The sequence below is a fragment of the Protopterus annectens genome, chromosome 1.part1 (genome assembly GCF_019279795.1).
Source record: "Protopterus annectens isolate FY-2018-M chromosome 1.part1, PAN1.0, whole genome shotgun sequence".
Classification (NCBI taxonomy): domain Eukaryota; kingdom Metazoa; phylum Chordata; order Ceratodontiformes; family Protopteridae; genus Protopterus; species Protopterus annectens.
Genome location: NC_056726.1, coordinates 921354580 through 921377488, shown reverse-complemented (window position 1 = coordinate 921377488; position 22909 = coordinate 921354580). Strand labels below are relative to the sequence as shown.

At 36.8% G+C, this 22909-nt stretch overlaps 1 protein-coding gene across 1 annotated transcript in view; it reads left to right on the top strand.

The window, feature by feature from the left end:
- NPR2 (natriuretic peptide receptor 2) overlaps positions 1-22909 on the top strand; it is a 2072492-nt gene that overhangs the window by 1567686 nt on the left and 481897 nt on the right. The window contains exon 15 of the mRNA XM_044078984.1: positions 1282-1450. Coding sequence (XP_043934919.1) covers positions 1282-1450 — 169 coding nt within the window. The remainder of the gene's footprint in view (positions 1-1281; positions 1451-22909) is intronic.

Sequence of the window (22909 nt, the reverse complement as noted above, 5' to 3'; positions counted from 1 at the left end):
TTTTGGAGAGCAAAAACAACAAATTGTCAGCAAAGGTGTGTGTTCGCAGTGCCACAGTTTTGTCAGTAATAACATATAAGTCTGAGAGCTGGACTGTAACAAAGGTTTTGCACTAGGAAATCAATGCTTTTGAACTGTAGTGTTAGAGAAAACACGAGAATGTCATGGCAGGCAAGACAAGTGCATACATCAATACTTTATTAAGAAATAAACCCAGACTGTTCTCTGTTAGGTCTGGAAATAAAACTGTTCCTCTGATTCTTCAGCTACATAATATGAAGCTTGGATTCACTGTAGAAGACCCTGATGATGGAAAGGATCAATGGCAAAAGAAGAAGGGTCAGCAGAGGATAAGATAGGAAGGTGCCATTACAGAATTACTGATTTTGAACTGAATTTGCATGAGTTTAAAAAGCAGTTGCTGACAGACAGGCTTGATGCGCTAAAGGACATGAGGTCAAAAACAGTAGGGCTCAACTAAATGACTAAACAGCAACACTACTGCAAACATTTCCCAGTGAAAGACCAACCCCATCAAATGGGGAGTAATGTCTTCTACACCATTTCTTGTTGAGTGTGGTATATCTCAGAGTTGTTTTACTGGAGTTTTACACTACACAGTCCTTGTTAACAACATGTACAAACTCTGTGGTGATGCTATCCTGGTAGTGTACAATGATTATTATATATTGTTAATCACTTTGCCAGGAGTGACAGAGATCATGCAAGGCTGTTTTTTTCTTCAAAAGTTTTTTGATATTCTTCAACATTGGTTAGAAGACTATTTCCTCCATTTGTTGCTTGAGATATCAAATTCAGGATTATCATATCTGCTGCCCAGTGACTCTTATCAGGTAAAGTAGTTTGCAGTTAGTGGTTGGCATAATGGTAAGGTGTTAACATTACAAAAACAAAGTGCAGGGTTTGATTGTAAAATATGACAATTAGCTAGACTTAAAATGGTCCATAAGGGCAATTAGCGTAGCACTGACCTATGAACTGATTTAGAAAAGATGGATGGCTAGAAATAGAAATATGCAGCTGTATAGAAAAGTGGTTGTATACATAGACAGGCAAGCAAATAGGAGATATAGATGGCAGTACTTACTCAGTTTCTATTAAATACTACTGAGTATCCTTGATTTTCTGATAACTAATTTATGCCTAGTATTAAAGTTGACAGTGTTTTTCCTGGTCACTAAAATTAAAGGTTACTCTTTCTTCCAGTATATTCCTGCAGAACATATTATCTGCTAAGTTACTTATTTACTCTCTTTGTAGAGATTGTACAGAAGGTACGGAATGGACAGAAGCCTTACTTTAGGCCATCTTTTGACACAAATTTACATAGTGAGGAGTTGGCCATTTTGATGGGGCGTTGTTGGGCAGAGGATACAGCAGAGAGGCCGGATTTTAGCCACATCAAAGTACAAATCAGAAAGTTTAACAAGTGAGTATGAAATTAATTCATAGAAGTTCATTATCGTATTTGTTTCATAATAACACAATGCATATCTACCAACACTGTATTGCATAATTTCTTCTTTCTTCTGTTCTTTTCTACCCATATCTGCTACTAATTTTTTTATATTAAATTCCATATTTTTTGCACTCCACTCAGCCAAGTACAGCTATTTCTCTTTGTTTCTCTCTCTCTTTAGGTCTTTTTAACTGCATCCTCTTTTCTTAGTTTTGTCTCAGGAATCAACACTAACATGTGTGTGTGTGTGTGTGTGTGTGTGTGTGTGTGTGTGTGTGTGTGTGTGTGTGTGTGTGCGTGTGCATGTGAGTGTGTGCGTGTGTGTGTATGTGTTCTGACATATAATTTTCACTTACCTAAACCACAACTGAGCAGCTGCACATTTGTGCAAAAAATATAGTATAAATAGACAACACGTGAAAAAAGAATATCAACAGCACACTAATCAACAAGGAGAACTGTTCAGTTTGTGAACTTGTGAAAAAGCTAATTTCAAGTGTGTTTTGCAGGGGGTCAAGTCACCACCCCCCATAAAATTTGGCTTAACCAATTCTAAGAGAGGAGAAATCCCTCGAGACCAGGTAATCACTGCCAGTACACACTTGGACAGTACACTAGCATGGATTAAAATGAACAAAGAAGAAACAACCACCAGTATATTCAACAAATTTAATGAAACTCTGACATCTCAGCCAAAGCCTTCAAGGAGTATAACATAAAGTAAAAATTTAATTTTATAAACTTAATTTTGCTGTGAATAATGAGTGTTTAAAATTCAAAACAGAAATGTATAACATTAATTACAGTTCAACATTATTAAAATGTAAGTCACTGAAAGGATTAAGTAACAGAAGTGATTTAATTTTTAAGCCAGCTGACAAAGGCAGTAACCTGGTGATCATGTCTTAGATCCAATATTTAGCTATGTGCCAGGAGCATTTGAATGATACTAATGTTTATGAAAAAGTTGATAACCTTATGTATGAAAATGCATTAAAGGGGTATGAAAATGTGTTGCACAAGGGCTATAGACTAGGCTATTTTTCTGAGGAAGACATAAAAAAAAGTTTAATGCAGATAATTGTAAAATGGCCTATTTTTAGTCCCTTCCTAACTTATATAAGGATCTTAGGCAGCCCCCAGGCAGGCATGTAGTTTCAGGACGTAATTATTTCTTAAAGTAGGACAGTTTCTTCACAGTTACTTGTTTCCCAAAGTTTGCACCTTGCCTTCATATATTCATGATGTGTTTGATTTTCTGGAAAAAAATACGCACTATTAAGTGTAATTGTAACATGTTTTGGGTGTCAATAGAGGTAAAGAATTTATACACCAGTATCCAGCATAGTTTTGGTATTGAGGCAGTAAGATGCTTTTTGGGAAAACAGCCCTGCTGGAGAATATATTACAGAGCTTGTCCATTTCTGTTTAACAAATTTTTTTTTAATTTAACGAGTTATACCATCAGAAACAAGACACTGCCATGGGGGCAGCCTTTGCCCCCACCATGTATGCCAACCTTAGTATGGGCTTGTTCGAAAGGGAACATTTATATAGAAATTCTTTTTTTCATAAACATGTTGTCAAATATTACAGATTTATAGACAACCTAATTTTTCTGGTTGAGGGAGGGAAAGAATTAGTTGGTAAATTTATAGCTGACTTACAAAATAATAGACAGACTAAAATTTGACAGTCTGAAAATTTTAGATGTCATAGTAGACATTTCAGATGAGAACGTTTTAAAAACTTCAGTCCATGGGAAATTTAGTGAAGGCACATAATTTTTGTATGGTGAAAGCTGCCATCCACCCCATACAATACAAGCTATTCCCTTTGGTGATTTTTTTCACTTGTATAAGCTATGTAATACTGAAGAGTATTTTAAACAAGAACTGGATAAAACTATAGACATGATTAAGGCTATAATGTGAAGAAAATTCATGATAGTTGGTAGAAATTCATACACAGAGTTAATGGACACCAGAAAAGTAACCAGGATGGACAATATCCTGGGGCTGTGCATAAGAAAGAGACAAATGAAAATATATTTTTTGTTACAACATACAGTTGCCTTAGTCCAAAAATAATAGATCAAGTTAGATATTTCTGGAAATATATGACATCTTTAAGGGATGCTTCAGAGTGGTTGAACAAAGAACTAGCATTTTCCTGCAGAAAAGGAAAAAGCATACAGACTTTTTGGTAAGAGGTAAATTCAGTATTCCATCTCCCAATATACCATATAGTTTGACAATATGTGGTACATTTGCTTGTGGCAACTGCAAGGCTTGCAAGTATGTAATAAAAATGTTTCCTAGAATAAATAATGTTTGTTTTAGAACTTGTGGCCATTTTACTTGCAATACTGAAGGCGTTATATATACCTTGAGATGTCCTTGCAACAAATGTTATATTGGAGAAACAAAAAGGTGTTTTCAAACTAGAATTTTAGAGCATGTGAGGGATATTGCTAATAAAAAAGCAGATAACTCTATAGCTGAACATTTTAGTTTGTTTCATGATGGAGAAAGTAAATGGCTACAAGGCATTGTTTTGGAAAAAAAATACAAATATCTAGATTTGATGTTTCTTTTATCAAGAAACAGTTGTTTTTAAAAGAATCTACTTATATTTTAAAATTTGACAACTGTCTCCAAGGAGACTAAATGAAGAAGATTGGAGAGTACTTCTTTAATTGTATGATTGTTTAATTGATGTATTTGTATGTGTATATATGGGGTAAGTTACTTTGTGTTATACTCCTTGAAGGCTTTGGCTGAGACGTCAGAGTTTTATTAAGTTTGTTGGATGTACTGGTGGTTGTTTCTTCTTTCCTTCAAGGCAATATTTTATTTTGTGCATCAGTTAATTAAAATGAACAAACACTGATCTGTGTTTTTTCCTAGACAGATATGACTCTAGTTTGTGCTGCTTAAAACATTTCATTGATGGACACTGTTCCATTCAGCATATTTTCTAAAAACTATATAAAATATTATTCTTTATTCTCCTTTGTATAGGAGTCCTTACCTTATTCATACTATTGACAATGTTAATAGACTAATAGTTGATTTATATGGTTTTATTTAATTCTAATATAACTTCTGAGAAATATGTGTTTTACTCCATGTTCAGACCGGCACTTTTGAAATGACTTTACAGTTCTGCTGTGCACACAAATGTTTAAAATGGTACATTCTATTATATACCCTAAACTGCGACTTAACATATTTAGCCAAACCAAAGTCTGACAGATGCCTTGTTGCTCTCTAAGTGCCCATAAGCCCTACCATATTTGTTCTGCTAAGCTGTACACTGTAACATATCTTTTGTCCTTACTATTAAACTACACTATAATTATAGCCAAATGGCTCAGGTCATGGCTGAAAATAATAATATACAGACAAACAAACACATAGATAAATTAAGTAAATAAGTACTTCTCATAGATCATGTGTCATGTATGGCAGTAGAGGAAGATATCTTTTTGCAATGCATAAATGCTCTATGACTACAAACTGTGCGAGTCAGATGTAGTAATTTCATGCTTAGTTTCATTAACATCATGAAAAAGAACCCAGTCTAATGAATTTATTTTGATTTTAGTATAAATAGTCTGTTAAAGCAATATTGTGAGTGACATATACATTACATCTTCACATATGTACTTCCCTGAGAAGAATGTTAGCACTTCACAGTTCTTCCTGTGAAAGTGAGCTTGTTGTTTAACTGAATATACAAACTGTAATAGATACATGAAATAAAGTATTACAGTAAACATTTCTAGATTTCAGAATTAAATATATATTGTGCATACATGTAATTCTATGGTAGCATTAAAGGAAGCACCATTGCTGCAAAAGGCAAAGTACTAATAACAGGTTCTAAACTGACTAAAGAGTAATACGATACATTAATATCATAATATCAACAATATGGCTGTTAAACGTAAGTGTCTTTAACCACTGTTTATAAAAGACTTGCACATGTTTGCTCTTGTTTATAATATCAGTGCTTATAAGTAGATTTATTCTACTTGTTTAAAGACAGAACCACTGAACATATTTATAACAAAGGTCACATATACATAATTGAAAGTAAGTGTTCCACAAATCATTTTTAACCTGGCTTCCTAGATAAGCAATTGTTTATTTTGGGTATGTTCTTTTACTATGCAAAATGTTTGATTGCATTTTTATCAGCAAATCCAACTCAGTACTCCTGCAGCCCTTTTCATTGTAATCCTGGAAAACAAATGAACGTCCATCATTATTAGAATATTACAGACTGATTTGTATTGCATTTCGCATTATAGTGATCAGTAGCACTAAAACCTGTATGCATTACTGAAATCCTGTACTGTGCCTACAATTGTACTGTCAGTTGCCTGTCAAGTACCAGGATCTGCCATATAATGCACACTAAGATCCTTCAACAACAGGTACAAATATGATTATGTCATTGTACATGTGGGTGTGAATGACTTGAGACGTACCTCCCTGGACTACAAGAAAAGAGACATGGAGGAGCTCTCAGATTATGTAGCCCAGGCAGGTATGACCCTATCCCTGAGCAACATGCATAACATCACCCAGAATTATACCACAGTACAAGCAGAAAATGATTGATTTCAATAATTGGCTAAGTTTCTCTTTTCATTCTAATAGGATCCAGTATCTGTCTGCCTGGGATGACATGATTGACAGACCTCAATGCATTGACAGAGATGGCCTGCATCTGTCACCCCTGGGCTTCTGGATACTGGCCAAGGCTCTTGCCACCCCTATAGTGCCTTTTTTAGGCAGTGTTCCAAAGATCAAATTACCACCATAACAGCTACAAACAAATGCAATCTGAGGGTGATGCTGCTCAAAGCTAGAAGTCTAAATCTCAAAATGCACTCGCTCAAAGCACTCCTTAAAATGGAGAACATTGACATTTGTGCTGTAACAGAGACCTGGTTCAAGGCAGCAGAAAGCACCCCTGCACTACCATACTATAACTCATTCCACACCTCTCGGCTACAGAACTTGGACCGAATCACCAAAGGTGGTGGTGTTTCCATATTCATAAAGGATACGCGCACCTGCAGACTGGTAGCCCAACATAATGCATCAAAGATACTTCAGGTGCAGCTAACTTTGGGTAAGACAGCGATTCAGGTTGTAGCCTGTTATAGGTTCCCAACTGTGTCCCAAGACACTCACTCCACATTCCTAAGCACCCTGGAGAATATTAGGGTACAACCTAACACACTCATACTGGGCGACTTCATCTACCCCTCCATTAACTGGGAAAACTACTCATGCACCAATACACTTGCCCAACATTTCCTGGAATTCATTAATTCCAATGCCGTGGACCAGCTCGTTCTTACCCCCACTAGAGGTAGCAACATCCTTGGCCTGGTCATTACTAACATGGGCAACTGTTGCTCTACACCAATAGTCATCTCCTCCCTGGTTAGATCCGACCACAAAGTAATCACCTTGGAAATCCACATCTCTCCCACTCCACCCCCTGCAAAGGTAACCACCATGAAAAACTTCTGCAAAGCTAACTTTGGGCTCCTAAGAACAGAGGTGGCTAACTTCAGAGCACCCATGCAAATGGAGAGTAGTTGCATGACCGCCGAATCATACACCAGTGCACTGTCCGGACACGTACACAAATGCATGGATCTTGCCATACCCAATAGAACCAATACACTCTCCTCCAGAAAAAGGAAACCAATCTGTTGGTCCCCCCCATAAACAAACTCTACAACAACATGAGGAAACTGATTTGGAATAAGGTGAAGTCCCAAGACTAGAAAAACTCCCTTATTAGCCTCAACAAAAAGTTGAGATCCCTCATCAAATCCTCTAATGGTAGTTATGAAAACAGAATCGCAGCAGATAGTAAAGACAACTACAAGACCTTCTGTAGGTATGTAAAGAACCTCCATGGCAATACCCAGATTTGCTCTGAGCTACTGCACAATGGTACCTCCTATACTGAGCCAACAGATATTGCCAATATACTGGCCGACAGATTCAGTGCCAACTTTTCCCCACTCGCCCCCCAAAATTACCAATCACAATACCAGTAGATTGCCAGGCACCCAGTATTACTGCTGCACAGGTTAAAACAGCACTGTCCAAGGCCAAGAATACATCTATGAGACCTGATAATATCCCTGGCTGTGTTCTACATAAACCACAGAGTGAACTGGCACCTCACCTGTGTACTCTGTTCAATCACAGCCTCACCTCAGGCTTTGTCCCTACCGAATGGTGCACTGCTATAGTCATCCCTCTCCACAAAGGAGGAGCGACTACAGACCCCGGGAACTATCACCCCATTAGCCTGACAAGTCTGATATGCAAAGCTATGGAACGCATCAGTGCCCCATTTGGTATGTACCTCACTAGACACCTGCAACAACTGGAGAGGCCACAAAAGTACCTCACAAAGAGGATCCTAGGCCTTAAACACTTGTCCTATATGGACAGACACAAAAAACTCCAGCTATTCTCTGTCTCATATCGCCTACTTAGAGATGATCTCTGCTTGACTTATAAAGCCATGTCTGACTCAGCTCTGTTAGAAATGCTACATCTAAAGAAATCCCAATCCCTCCATACCACACGCTCCAGAGACCTCAACATCATTACCACAATCAACAGAACGTGCTGGAGGGACAGGTTCATAACCCAGAGACTGCCCATCTAATAGACTTTCCATACAAGTCAAACAGTGCACTTCACTGACACTCTTCAAGATGGGAAACAGAAAATTCACCCTTGGGATCACACCAGTGACTCTACTCAACAGAGGCACTGGAAACTAATGTCAAGTGTCACGATGCCAGGGTAGTCGTATGGGCTAGGCTTGTAAAGGCTTGAGGGCCATTAGCCTAGTACACACCTATAAAACTATGAACCTATGAACATGTTAGCTGTACCTGCTGCACATTATCTAACAGAAAGACATGACATGGCACATGCAAAAGTAGAGTAACAGATTAGGACACAGGGTTAGTAACCTGCTGGACAACTAGTATCACGTTTGTACATCATGGCGATCTGCAGCTATTGTGACATTGCAAACTGTGTATAGAGTTTTGCTTCCAAGATCCTAGGATGTACTGTTATAGAAATAAGCATACATTCACATATGCAAACACACACTTACACACACACACACACACACACACACACACACACACACACACACACACACACACACACACACACACACACACACACACACACACACACACACACACACACACATACACACACACACACTTACACACACTTTTATGTCACAAGTGTGATATTTCAGTCCCACATCTAACTGCTTTGTGGGTTTATTCTCACATGTATGCCACCACTATGTGCTACTCTTTGATATGTGAAGAAGACATTTTAACACAACTATGTATGAGATGAAAGCATTCCAAATTTTCTTATGTCACCGGTCCTACTGCAGCAGCTACACTACTATATTATTTACTGCTAAAACAACAGGTACAGTCTGAAGACTATATCAGGGACTTCCTTAGTCAGCCTTGTAAGTGAAGGTGACAAGAATGAGCTTACCTAGGAACCCCAGCAGGGAAGACATCTTTAATGGAAATGTGTTTCTTCCTCCTGCTCATCTGACTGCTATAATTTCTCATTAATTCGTTATGATGCTTTCAATTACTGTGCACATGAAAATTGCATCTGTCCTCTACACAGCGTAAGAAGCTGATTTTGCCTTTAAATTTTTAATCTTTCTGATTCCTGCTAGAAAGAAGAATATACACATTTTTTGTGCCATCCATTTTAGGGATTATCACCTTGGGTTGTTCCTACATTCCCCAATATAGATAACTTTTTTACAGAACATCTCATTCATTATGTCATATGAGAACATATTTGTCATAATGTTCCTTTCTTTCCATCCCTCGGAAGTGAAAGACAAAATGTGTTTCAGCTTTTGATTGTAAGATTGGCCAGGCAAACACTGAGGTCTGTTTGTTTAGGACCATTATCTCTTTTTTGAGGTGTGACTGCATTGTTGCACACAAAAACTTACAAGTGGATTGCATTGTGAGCTCAGTGTTTTACAATTCATAGAGGGCATCTCATTTCAGGTTTACCGTAATGTTCCCTATTGACTGTAGGTATCACTAGGCAATGCTTCCAACATTGGCACCTAACCATGTGCTCTTTTCTCCTGTAAGTGTGAGCTATGATTACTGTTGTACGCAAGAAAACCATTTTAATGTCATCTTCAAAGCATACTATCTAAGCTGATGATCCTCCTACCAATATAAACATTATAACTACATTTTGCAGTACATTTTCATTCCAGCTTAAGCCTATAACTCAGTAATTCTGAGAAGCCTTCTGTAAAGCTCAATATAAAATGTTAAAACAGAACTGAGAACAGAGCTTATTGACTTTTCATGGCGATCTTTAGGCATTTCAGACACAGATTAATTTATAATTGTTACCTAGGTCTACCATACCTCTCAACTGTCCAGAATTTTGCAGAATATCCAGATTTTTTGTCATATTTTTGGTCTATTCATTGTAAAAAGTATGGTTTTCTGGCAAATCATTCAAGGCTGCAGTCATTAATTAATAACAGATATTTGAGTTTCAGACTTCATATTGTTCAGAAAATGCATGCCTAATGTATAACCTCTCAAAACTGGTCAACAAGAATAAAAGACACTTTACTTCCACACAAAGCTGGAATAACCACAGCCAAAGGCAACAGTCCACTCAAATATACTTGTTTAATAAAGCTTTTCATATGGCTATTAAACCGAACTTCTTCAGATAAAAATGATTTCAAATCAGTTTTACAAGCATGTTCATAAATTAATTCAGTGATGTCAGCAATGCCTTGTACTGTTCTTACAGTTCAGATAGCTTTAATTTTAAAAACATTGTAATATGAAAATGAAAATGAAAATGTGAACACATGATCATTGTCTGTAACGGGTTTAAACAGTTGATTTGTGTAAAGTTTTTCATCGAAGAAGTTCAGGTTAATAGCCGGATGAAAAGCGCTTTATTAAACAAGTATATTCGAGTGGACTGTTGCCTTTGGCTGTGATTATTCCACCTTCGTGCTAATATAAAATCTGTTATTCTAGCAACTTTCTAAGTTTATAAGAGCAGTTTTTAAAATATGCCCCAATTTGTGGTCCTTTGATCTCTTATTTGGCTTTGTCCCTGATTCTTGCATTAATGGGTTAAGGGGCAAACATTCCACCTATCTAATGAAATCAGTTCACCCCTTCCTTGATGGGTACTTAGTAAGTGGCACTACTTGAACATGACATATGTGGTCCAGGACCTCAATAAATTCAAATTTGCACTCTAGAAGTTTCATAATTCCAGTTCTTCCTTCTGTGCTTCAGTGTTGATGCATGTTTTGGAAGCCATGCCTAGCTATGTCAGTGGTGATCCTGATCATCAAAAGACCTCAGATCTTATGACAACAACCACCACCACTGAAAATGTGATTATTCTTTGGTTTTCTGCTTTGATCTTGGACCTTTTTAATATGGAATCATATATACTTAATTGCGTTCTCAGGATATGTAACTTAGAGCTACTGGCCATCTCACCATGCACCTTATGGCAAAGCTCTCAGCAGTCAACTTTCTTGAATACCCTCTGGATTAGGTCATGATCCTTCAGTATCTTGGAAGTGGATGTATCTTCAGATGGCATGAATGGTGTTAAAGGAACTATTGATGCAATCTGTCCTGTTCAGATGAGTAGGTAATAGGAGGAGTTTGACTACCTACTTGTTTCCCAGTAGACCCTTATCATTATGGGGATTTTTATAATACCAGACCACTCATTAGTTGAGCGTAGGAATGCTAATAATGACAGGTGGATCACATGTTGAAATTGTTTATTTTGTTAACTGTGTTCAGTCTTCAATTCTGAATTATCAGTAAGTGATTAGGTATAAAATCTGGATGTGCAGTACAGAGGATTAAAACTGTGAGTTAGTAATGAGGTTCATCCTCCAGTTTATGGTTTGATTCTCTCATTCTGAAGCAGGTCCCTTAACCATGCAGTGCTCCTGGATCACCCCTAAAAAGAAGTTTGTGCCTAATAGGGTTACTGGTTAACAAATAAAATAAATAAAAAACGCATTTTTTATTAACTTCAAGATCTGTAGCAAGTGTTAAGCAGGTATGCTGTCTCACTATTATCTTTGTCTTTCAGTTTCTTCATTTACATTTTCCAGACTCAGATCTTAAAGGATCTGTTCCCTTTTTCCTGTTTAAATCTTACCTAATTTCTGAAATAATCTGTGTTTGCTTGTATGGCATATGGCAAGTATACCCTCATATCTCTCAACCTGTTTTCTCTCTAGAAGCTAGGGAAAAGACAAAACTAATCAATGGCAAAGTCCAGGAATCTAATAGTTTTATTAATTATTGATGAAGTTAAGGATTTGTATTTCATTGGACTTTCTAAGCAATAAAAGGGATGTAATGATAAAGCCTTGCCTTAGTTTTAAACGTAGTAAAATCTTCAAGAAAATGTTGTGCTTGTGAGGTTAATAAAAAGGCCAAGACATGCATGTCCACAGTTAGTGGGATAAAAAAATTAAAATAAAATAAAATAAATCATGGACATTCCAAAGCCACATAGCTAAAACACTTGATGCCCTTAAGGGATCATTTGCATATATCCCATGAGGCTCCATTACAGGAAGTTTAAGGTATCACACAGTGAAAACTCTAGCTTGGCTCAGTTTTTCTTTAATTTTTTACTCAATTGTTTGTCTGTGCACACAGTGAAAACTCTAGCTTGGCTGAGTTTTTCTTTATGTTTTTACTGAATTGTTTGTCTGTGTTTTCTTTTTATCCTTTTGTTTGGATTTTAGTTGGGATATTTTGCAGGCTCCTTAATCTTTATGTGTATCAGTTGGTTTTAAAGACCATGTGTTTCTGAAATATAGCCAAACTATCCACATATGGTGTACTGACAATTGAATAAAAAAAGTTGAAGCATGCATGTCCACAGCTAGTGGGGTTATGCTTTACTGGCCTAGATATAACCATAAAGACTTAAAAAGTAAAAAAAAAAAAAAAAGCCTCATGGACATTCAGAAGCTATGCAGGTGAAACACTTGATGTCCTTACAGGTCATTTTCATATATTATATAAGCTTCCATTAAGGTATCACACAGTAAAAATTCTAGCTTGTTTCATTTTTTCTTGTACTTTTTACTAATGGTTTCCCTGTGTGTCCTTATTGCCCTTTGGTTTGTATGTTTCTTATAAACATAGAATGCATTCAAAATATGGTGGAAGATCTTGGATGCCCTTGAAAATAGGAGTATTTGAGAGGCATGCACATTTTCTAGTTTTCACTACTAGTCTTTGCTGATATCTTACTTCCTGAGAATGCATCTTGTTCAGGTCAGTAAAGTGTTACAGAGCACATATGTAGATGTAGTTGTTTAGTGTTTGTGTTCAGTGTAGTAACCAAGTAAACAAATTTAAATAAGTAAATAAACAGATAAACTCATTAATTAAATAATTAAATATTTAAATAATTCTGACAAAGATTACTATTGCAGAATTATTTTTTATGAAGAGCAAGGATGAGTTGCATAGCAGTACTACATTAATAACTGGATTAAGTAATTTTTTGGGCTAGTAAAGTGTTGCTGTTTTTGATACAACTGTACAAACACACAATATGGAGTACTTACTAGAAACTGCTTGATGCTACCTTGTCAGGCCTTTTTAGTGATAACTGTCATATACAGATGACCGAACAGAGGTAAAAAATGTAACATCTAATGAATCAGTGCAGGAAATGCTGTAAGAAAGTTGTTATGAACTGCAATGCTGAGTATATGAAGAGAAACTGCAGTTTAGCTACTTTGACTGGAGTAATATTTAAATGTAAAGCAAAAGGAAAAGTCTTTTTAGCATTACAGCTAGAACAGATCAGACCAGTGTGGAAAATGGGGAAAAGGGGTTATGGCTAGATGGATGCATGGATGGATGGACTGGCACATATCAGAGTAAGTCAGTAAAAAGAAATGCAGACAAGTACTCAGTTGTGCAAAGCACTGTTATTTTAAGTAAATCCAGAAAACAAAACAAAAGGCTTGTGATATCTAATGTTTGTCATGGCACATGGTCACAAAGTGATTTGTAGAACAAGGTAATTGCATTGACCAAAATCATACCATCAAGTTGGTTTCCATTAAGCTGTTAAAGTGATACTGAGACATATTTATATTTGTCAGACGTTTTAACTGTGATTAAGAAGTAAGATTGTTTTAATTTCAAGGTCGATACTAATTTTAAGCTCATGAGATATATGATTTTAGTGGAAGAACTTCAGGTTTCCGCATGGCCACCCATGCCTCAGTATACTTACTGGTACCTCGTAATGCCTGTTAGCCACCCATGCCTCAGTATACTTACTGGTACCTCGTAGTACCTGTTAGCCACCCATGCCTCAGTACACTTACTAGTACCTCATCGTACCTGTTAGCCACCCATGCCTCCGTATACTTACTAGTACCTCATAGTACTTGTTAGCCACCCATGCCTCAGTGCACTTACTGGTACCTCGTAATGCCTGTTAGCCACCCATGCTTCAGTATACTTATTGGAACCTTGTAGTACCTGTTAGCCACCCATGCCTCAGTACACTTACTGGTACCTCGTAGTACCTGTTAGCCACCCATGCGTCAGTATACTTACTGGTACCTCATAGTACTTGTTAGCCACCTATGCCTCAGTACACTTATTGGTACCTCGTAGTACCTGTTAGCCACCCATGCCTCAGTATACTTACTGGTACCTTGTACTACCTGTTAGCCACCAATGCCTCAGTACACTTACTGGTACCTCGTAGTACTTGTTAGCCACCATGCCTCAGTACAATTACTGGTACCTCGTAGTACCTGTTAGCCACCCATGCCACTGTATACTTACTGGTACCTCATGGTACCTGTTAGCCACCCATGCCTCAGTATACTTACTGATAACCTTGTAGTACCTGTTGGTCACCCATGCCTTAGTATACTTACTAGTACCTCATAGTACCTGTTGGCCACCCTTGCCTCATTATACTTACTGGTACTGCATAGTACCTTTTGGTCACCCATGCCTCAGTATACTTAGTAGTACCCTGTACTACCACACATTAATCTATCACACTGACAGAGGCATAACTAGGACTTAGTAGGCACCATAGCAGCATTTGGAATTGTCCTTTAAACCATCTATTGAAAATCTGTCCCCAGGTTCAAGTTTCTGGCCAATTATTTCTGAATTTGCCAGCTTTCTTGTGCTTAGCACTTGAGAGGGCTATGAGAACCTCTCCTAGCACCGCTGAAAGAACTGGCAAACCAGCATGGCCCCCATCACATGGGACAGAAACCTACTAAGTTAACACAAGCATAACTAGATAACCTGAGCATCAAAGGCAAGCAGTGGGGAAGGGCATAGTGAAACTGCAGACTGACAACAGGGCTCAATTGTTTGCTGTCCAGCAGTGACAGTCTGTTAGTCAGCTTACTTCTCTCTATCTGTCTCTCTTTTTTTTCTTTTGTTTTTGATTTCACTTACTAAAAACAAAATACAGACACCGTACCCACAAGACAAAACTCAGAATAGCAAACAGGATGAACAAGAAATACCACAAAACCCATAACCAGAGGGATACAGCTGAAGGGTAGCCTTCTAAGGCAATACCTGCCACCTGAAGCAGAACAAAACATAGACAGAGAATCACCCAAAACAAAACAGACCCCATACTAAACTCTTTCTTTTCCTCCTTCTTTTTATAATGACCTTATAACACTGTGAGTGAATCCCACTTAGGCAGCTGCTCGCAAATGTGCCCAGCCTGTTACCTAGCCCCAACAATGTAAATACATGCAAGCATAATATTAATTATGTATTTTCTTATTTATTTTTATTGTATAGGCAATCATCTGTACCTTCTTAAGCAATCACTAGTCAGATGACAGCCATGCAAGAGTTCAGGACTCCCAAGCCACTCTGCTGAACTGATGGCTGTTCTTCTTACTACTTGGTTAAATACCAGTGCCAAGGAAAGGTGACACACCTCTTTAATTGCTGTCAGCCTTGGGAACAAAATTCTCCTCAGGCAAAGAGCATTTAATAGCTTGAGCAAACAAATCAGAACTCTTCACACATGCTATAACATGATCAGCATAGTCATTAAAGAGTTAACTATTTTTTCAGAGCAGCTGAAGTCTTGGAAGTTCAATTTCTGAAATTCTGGTTCTAGAAACAACAGTGATCACAGGGTGACACATTTGATTTTTTTTTTCTGGTATCTCTGTGCACGTTTAAGCTATGCTGTGGATAAAACATTTGCCTTGACTCTATAGAAAGTTAGGAAGATACAAACACAGGTGAATACGTAAGGGAACATGACTGCTTCATGTGATATTGTGTGCTGTTTTTCATGTTATAATATACAATCTAATATGCAGCTGGTGTGTGTGTGTGTGTGTGTGTGTGTGTGTGTGTGTGTGTGTGTGTGTGTGTGTGTGTGTGTGTGTGTGTGTGTGTGTGTGTGAGTGTGTATGTGGAGTGCACGTGCACGCATGTGTTTGTGTATGCTTTGTGGGGGTAAATTAAGTAGAGCAGGAGTCAAAAAATTATGGTAGGTTCCATAAGATAATAAATGAAATGATTGCTGACTTGGAAGGAAATTAGTTAATTCATTTTCCAAATTCAACTTTGTCTTGTTCCGGGTCACCATGGAGCAAGAGCATATCCTGTCAGTCAGTGGGTGTAAAGCACAGAGCCAGTCCAGTAGGGGCTACCTGCCAATCTACAGCATCACTCTTGTGTCCACAAATTAAAAAATAAAACTTTTCAGAGTTGAAAAAAGGTTTCACTTTTGGCAGGTGCTGATTATTTACAGTGTGGATGTGGTAGGACTATGACTGAAAACAGCAATTAATGCACTAATGATTTAGAATATGTAAAATAAGTATTTTGAGCAAACTGACTATACAATATCTTTATAGCTTATGTGGTTTGAACTAGTATTTGTGAAATGTGCAAAAATGCAATTAGATATGCTGTTCATTTCTTTGAGATATGTACAATCATACTTCAAGTTTCTGAATTAATGGATGCATTACTAGGGCCAACTCACAATAATGACATTTCCAGTAAAACAATATGACAATTCAGGTCTGCGTCTTGTATTCTAATAGCATAATGGGATTCAGTGAAGTAGCTAATCCTAGTCCTGATGGAAATCATGCTGGTTTCATGTGTCACAGGAGGATGAGAGCTGTCAGTGCAAGAAAAATCCAAATGAGTCTGACATTTATTTAGTCATGGATTTAGAAAAGACAGCATGTAGAAGTTACCTGTTACATCTCTGGACACATATGAAAGCATCTTTGATAGCAGATTTCTTTCATGCGTTCCTTGTATTCCTGTGGTTAAATAAATTGTTACTTGTGACCTGACGTTAAGTGACAACAACAGGAAACATAATGAAATCCATAAGCAAACAGTGGAGCACTGATACAGTTGCACATCTGCATTCAGATCAGACAGAGTTCACAACACTACAAAATAAACAAAAAAAAAATGTTACTGCAAAATAATTCACATAATTTGTGAAATGATGCTAACAAAAAATATGGGTATATACCTTAACTGTTTTCCTTTCAGCATACAAGTAGATGAGTTTGATATGGTTGGTTCGGGTCCTAGCTGATTCCATTGTCTAAATTCCTCAGACACAGGGCAGCTTACAGCCCCTTCTAAACATGTGTGTGTGTTTTCACAAGGAAAAATAGTAAAAATTAGTTATATGTGATATTTATGTACTGACTATCTGAAATGGTCCTCAAACCATTTTCTGTCATGACCCTAGCCTAAAGACAAGTACATGTACATAGAATATATGTAGTAGGTACTAGGGTCTTGCCCCCTCTGAAAACCTTTTTTTCTAAATTATTTCCCTTTGAATACTGTACACATTTTACTCTCTTGTGACTTCAACTTTAATGGTTGATCATAATGGAGTTAACAGTTTGTCATGAAGCTATTACAAGATTTGTTGCTCTTTCATGGCAAACATTTGATCATCACATATCATGAAGAGATGAGGCAAAACTACCACAGTAAATATTTAAGTACAGTATTTTTCCCCAGTGATGAAATATTATGACATACAGAATTAAAGCATGTCTACACTACTAGATGCAGCCTGTTTTAGACTTTACATTTACAGTACCTGTAAATGATTATACAAATAGATCTTTAGCCATTTTCTGTGAGTCTTATTAAGTTACTTGGAAATGGAGTAACCCCCCCCCCCCAAGTCCCTTTTTCGCACTGTGTTTGCATGGACTGGCTTTCAATTTACATGGCACAGGGCCAGTAGTAGGATAGATAAAGCATGCTTTACTTACATTTCTTGGACAGACAGAATGTCAGCATTGCTAAAAAGTAGACATAACTCACTATCTAACATTGCCTAAGCAGAGGGCTTTCTTTGTATTTGTATGTGTGTGTGTGTTTTGTATATGTTTGTAATTTAACATTTTCAGTAAAAAATTGTAAACTTGTTCTTCAGAGAATCCCTGCAAGGAAACTATATAATATACATAAACTTCCTGCTAGAAGAACACTTACTTTCCATCTCACAACATGGCTTCTGGCCCTATCACAACACTGAAACTGCAGTGATACAATTTCTACACAGTCATCCAAAACAGAAATATTGGTAACCCTGTCTTCACCTTATTTCTGGACCTCCCAAACGTATTTGAAAGTGTGTCTCACCCTCTTCTTCTCAACAAGCTCTCATAATTAGGACTAAACAGCTCTGCTATTTAACATTTTTCTACTTACTGCAACAGCTTTACACAATCTGTCAAACGGCAGGATTCATGTTCTCCTATCTGCCAGTACAAACAGGATTGCTACAACAATCAATACTAGGACCCCTCATTTAATATATTCATAAATGACATGCACAATGCAGTCTATATGTAACAATCGCACAATATGCTGATGACTTAAATCTTTTTTTTTAGCCTCAAAACTATCCAACTCCAAACTATCTAGACTGCTTCCCCTCTATTAAAACCTGGATAAAATAATTCCACCTACACTTGAATCCCAATAATACGTAACTAATCTCAAATAACTCTAGTAAACTTCATCCAGTTATCACTGTGCTAAATACAGTCTCATCCATAAACACCAAAACAGAAAAGTCACCCATACCAATTTATTGGGTGTCATCATAGATGACAAACTTAAATTTGGCCAACATAACAATGTTATTGTCCAAAAAAACCCACTAGAGATTAGGTTGCTTTACAAAGCCAGGCTATATCTCTCAGACCACAGCAGGAAGGCAACTGCAACATTTCTCTTACTTCCAAGGCTGCTGTATGCATCTACAATTCTCACTAATCTTTGGACTACACTAATGAACAAGTTTTGTATAATAAGATAAGTAAATTTGCATCCGGTCTCCTAAATCAATCCCATAACTGATTGCCCTGTAGAACCTGAACTTGCAAGATCTGCCACACCTCATATGATATATTAAGCTCATGGTGCACATAAACAGCACACCATCCCTTGAATATCCCAGGCATTAGTAATATAATAAAATGATACAAAACCAAAAGGAACTTTTGCTCAAATGGCCAGCACCTAACAGAATCCAATCCTTATACTCAGTAAACATAGTTAAACTATGGAACAGTATTCCTTTTGCCATCAGATGAACAAATAAATAATCTCCTTATTTTAAGACCAACTTCAAATCTAAATCATACTAGAATCTGCAAATGGTTTGAATCTCCCAGTTTTTAAGGTATCCTCTGACCCAGTACTTATGAACCTACTCCACATTCAGAAGTCTAATTGTACTAGGAGCACCCAGTCCACAGGCCTAAACCACTTCTGCAACATAAAAATAATGGTTTACAAGTACAGGTGCATATATAAACAGAATGGTTTTCAAGTACAGGTGTATATATAAACAGAATGGTTTGCAAGGACAGGAACATATCTCAGAGCATACCACTAATCTGGAACAATCTAAACATCCACATAATACAAAGGTCATCCATGTCTTTAGTCAAATATAATTTAGACCAATGGATGATACATAGGAAATTTACCACAGGACTGACTTCTATCCTCCTAAAGAACAGATGCAGTACTTAAATGCTGGTGTGACCGAAACAATCCTGTACAAATGAAAGTTATTTCAATAAAATTATGGTAAGGATAGTAAGACATACATGAGATAGCATTGTTAGGCAACAAAATGGGTAACATGGTTAGGCTTAAAATATCCCATCAGTGATGATAGCCTAGTATTTTTATATGAAAATTTGAACCAGTAAACTAGCCCACATACTCAAGATTCCCTTATTTTGCTTACTAAACAATTTCGTCACAATTGGCTTTTTTGTCTTCCTGAAGTAAGTTTATTGCACTCCTCCCAGGAGAAATGTATGAGTTATTGTCCTCTTATCAACTTAAATTTCACTGTGTTTATAGCTCATATCACATTACTTTATCTCCCAAATGTTTGACCTTATCTACTGTTTATCAATGCTAATCTATATAGATAATTTCCTGCTTCAATGATGTTCTGTAATGTGCAGCAATCTCGCTTTTCAGAACTTACTACCATTGATAATATTGTGTGATATTTCCTATTTATTCCATTTTAATGAATTCCATTATTTTTTGTGCGTCTTTCTTCAGAGCTTGTTAAAAGTTTGTAAGATTATACATCTACTACTTCTTTTGCCCCTCGCCCTCCACTGAAAATGAGTGATGTACTCAGTTAGACTTTCCCAGTAAACAAAAGCAAATAAATTGAAATCAAATAAACAAACAAATAAACAAATAGAGTTATGCCTTTAAAATTCTTTATTAACAATCATATTTTGGAATACAGTTTTCATAATCATGTAAGACAAAACCTCTTCATTTTGAGGTCTACATGGTTTGATCAATGAAATGTTTATTGCACCACATCTAGTGAAGACAAACTTACTACTGCCTGGTGATAAATAAAAGAAACTGCAGAATATACTCTCTTAATGTGGGAACTAATCACATACCATTAGTCTCCAAATATACTAACTCCAAGATCACGTCATCTTTGAGAAAAAGATATGAATGTATTTCCCTTTTTCCCAACTTGGTGTGACATCAGAGGCACCATATTTACAGCTTGGGGTTGTAGGGGTAATGGCATCCCATTGAGGGGTGCAAAGACTGGTTTACTACAACCCATCATAGCACATTTTTTCAGCTCATCATTCATAGAAAGATACAATTTGAAAACAGTGAGTTGAAACATCTGCAAAAACAGTTTTTTTTGCCCCCTACACCCCTCATCTGTTGGGGGGGCTCTGAGACCACACTGTTCTAAATGATATTAATCAGTGATCAAAACACAGTCAAGAAAAACGTGAAAATCACTCTGTCAGCTCAGACAATACAACATATTGTGAAAAAAAACTCACCATGACATTCAACTTTTGACATAAAACTTTGCATCAGAAAAAACAGCGATGACTCACAGGATAGCTGTAGACATATAGTTCCTACAAAACCACCTTCTAGTTAAATGTTTCTTTAAATAAAACATTATAGTCAGATGGTACAGTAGAAACCTGAGACTAATTAGTTGGGCATCTGTTAACAGTGCTTTGATGTAACAGGGTACACTCTCATTTCATTGTCTAGGTTCTTTAACATTATTTTAATCCCTGTACATTTGTTTATCAGTAAATCGTGAACATTTCCACTTTCTATGAATTCTTTACTCCAGGCTACTGGGATACCATATTTTATCTACAGTCTACATTTTTAACATCATCTGCTCTGTTATCTATCTTTCCCAACATAATTCTGTTGGAACTCATCTCCTCTGCTTAAATATTTCATTGTCTTATTATACTATATAGTTTCTGTAAATTTCTTTAGAGCAAGTGTATATATGTTCCCAGCTTATTGACCATATCTGAAATGTTTTATTATTGCACTCTTCCACTATATTCTTGTCCATATTTCTTTTCTATGTGTGTATTTCTAAGGTGGTAGAAATTGTCTTCCATCCATAGATTGTTAATGATTTTTTTAGTCATGCTAACACACGTGCCCTATTATATTCCTTATTTTAGAGATTTCTTCCAGTTCAAGTTGCAGTTTATAAGTTTTATATACGTATATGAATAGATCTAGATATAGTTTACCTAGTTTAGCTTTAGTACATGTTTTGAATTTTTACATCAACAGATATTCCTCTTTAAGATAACAGTAAGTAGTTGTAATCAGGAGACACCAAATCATCAATCTACTACATAACTTCAGTATATCAAGCATTTGGGAAAGGTGTCAAAGATGTGTAAAAAATGGAATAAACTCCATATTTGCTTCTAGCATTTCTGATTAATTTCTGTATGCATTCTTAATCACTTTGCCTGTAAATAGAATGTATTATTTACACTCACAATGATGAGTTCTACCATAACCACCATCACCAAGTGGGAACACAAACATCAGACTTGTGCCTTCCATGCTTCTGGTAGTAAAATTGACTTATTTCTGCATTTACTGAGGACTATCTAGCATGAGAACTGCTCTCATTTCTTTCCTTGCCTTTTTGTTTGTTTTTATTATCCCTCCACTTCCCCACAGCTGACCATCACTTGCCTCTAAATCTTCCTTGTTCTTTAGGTTTGCTGGGCCCAGTTTAGCCTCCACTAGGCTCAAACACTGCACACAGGAGGCATCATGAAATATTATGTTAATGGAGATAGCAGTGAGCATGCCATGTTAATAGATGTAAGACTACTTGAGCCAGAAATTTCTAATTATTTTTGCTGTAGTCCTTTTCCTGATATTGTTCTGTATAATTTGTAATATACCAGTTTGTTTTCCTGATGCATAGTGAAGCAGCAATGTAAAACATTTTGCATATCTGTTGTATATACAGTCAAATTAGTTGTGTTTTTATGAGCACCTTCAATACACACCTGTGCTTAGCATGCAGTACCCAAAGTGAACTCCTGAAAGGCAGACAAAACACCATACAACAACATACACAGACAATTGTGCAGAAATGTGTACTCATTATATGGTGGCCTTATATAACAGTGACAGAATAAGCTATTATGCATGTAATGCATTTGTACTTTCACAGTGTTAAATGTGTTCTAAATTTATGTGTGCACATACAAAGGCATAGCCACATCATCCAATGGCAGTCTGTCTTAGGAATTCAGTGCTAAACAATAATTAGTAGTACATCAGTCATGTTTCAAATAGCTTGTTTAGACAGAGTGATTTATGGTATGAGGCAGTCACAGAAGTACATAGCATAGACTGTTTGGGGC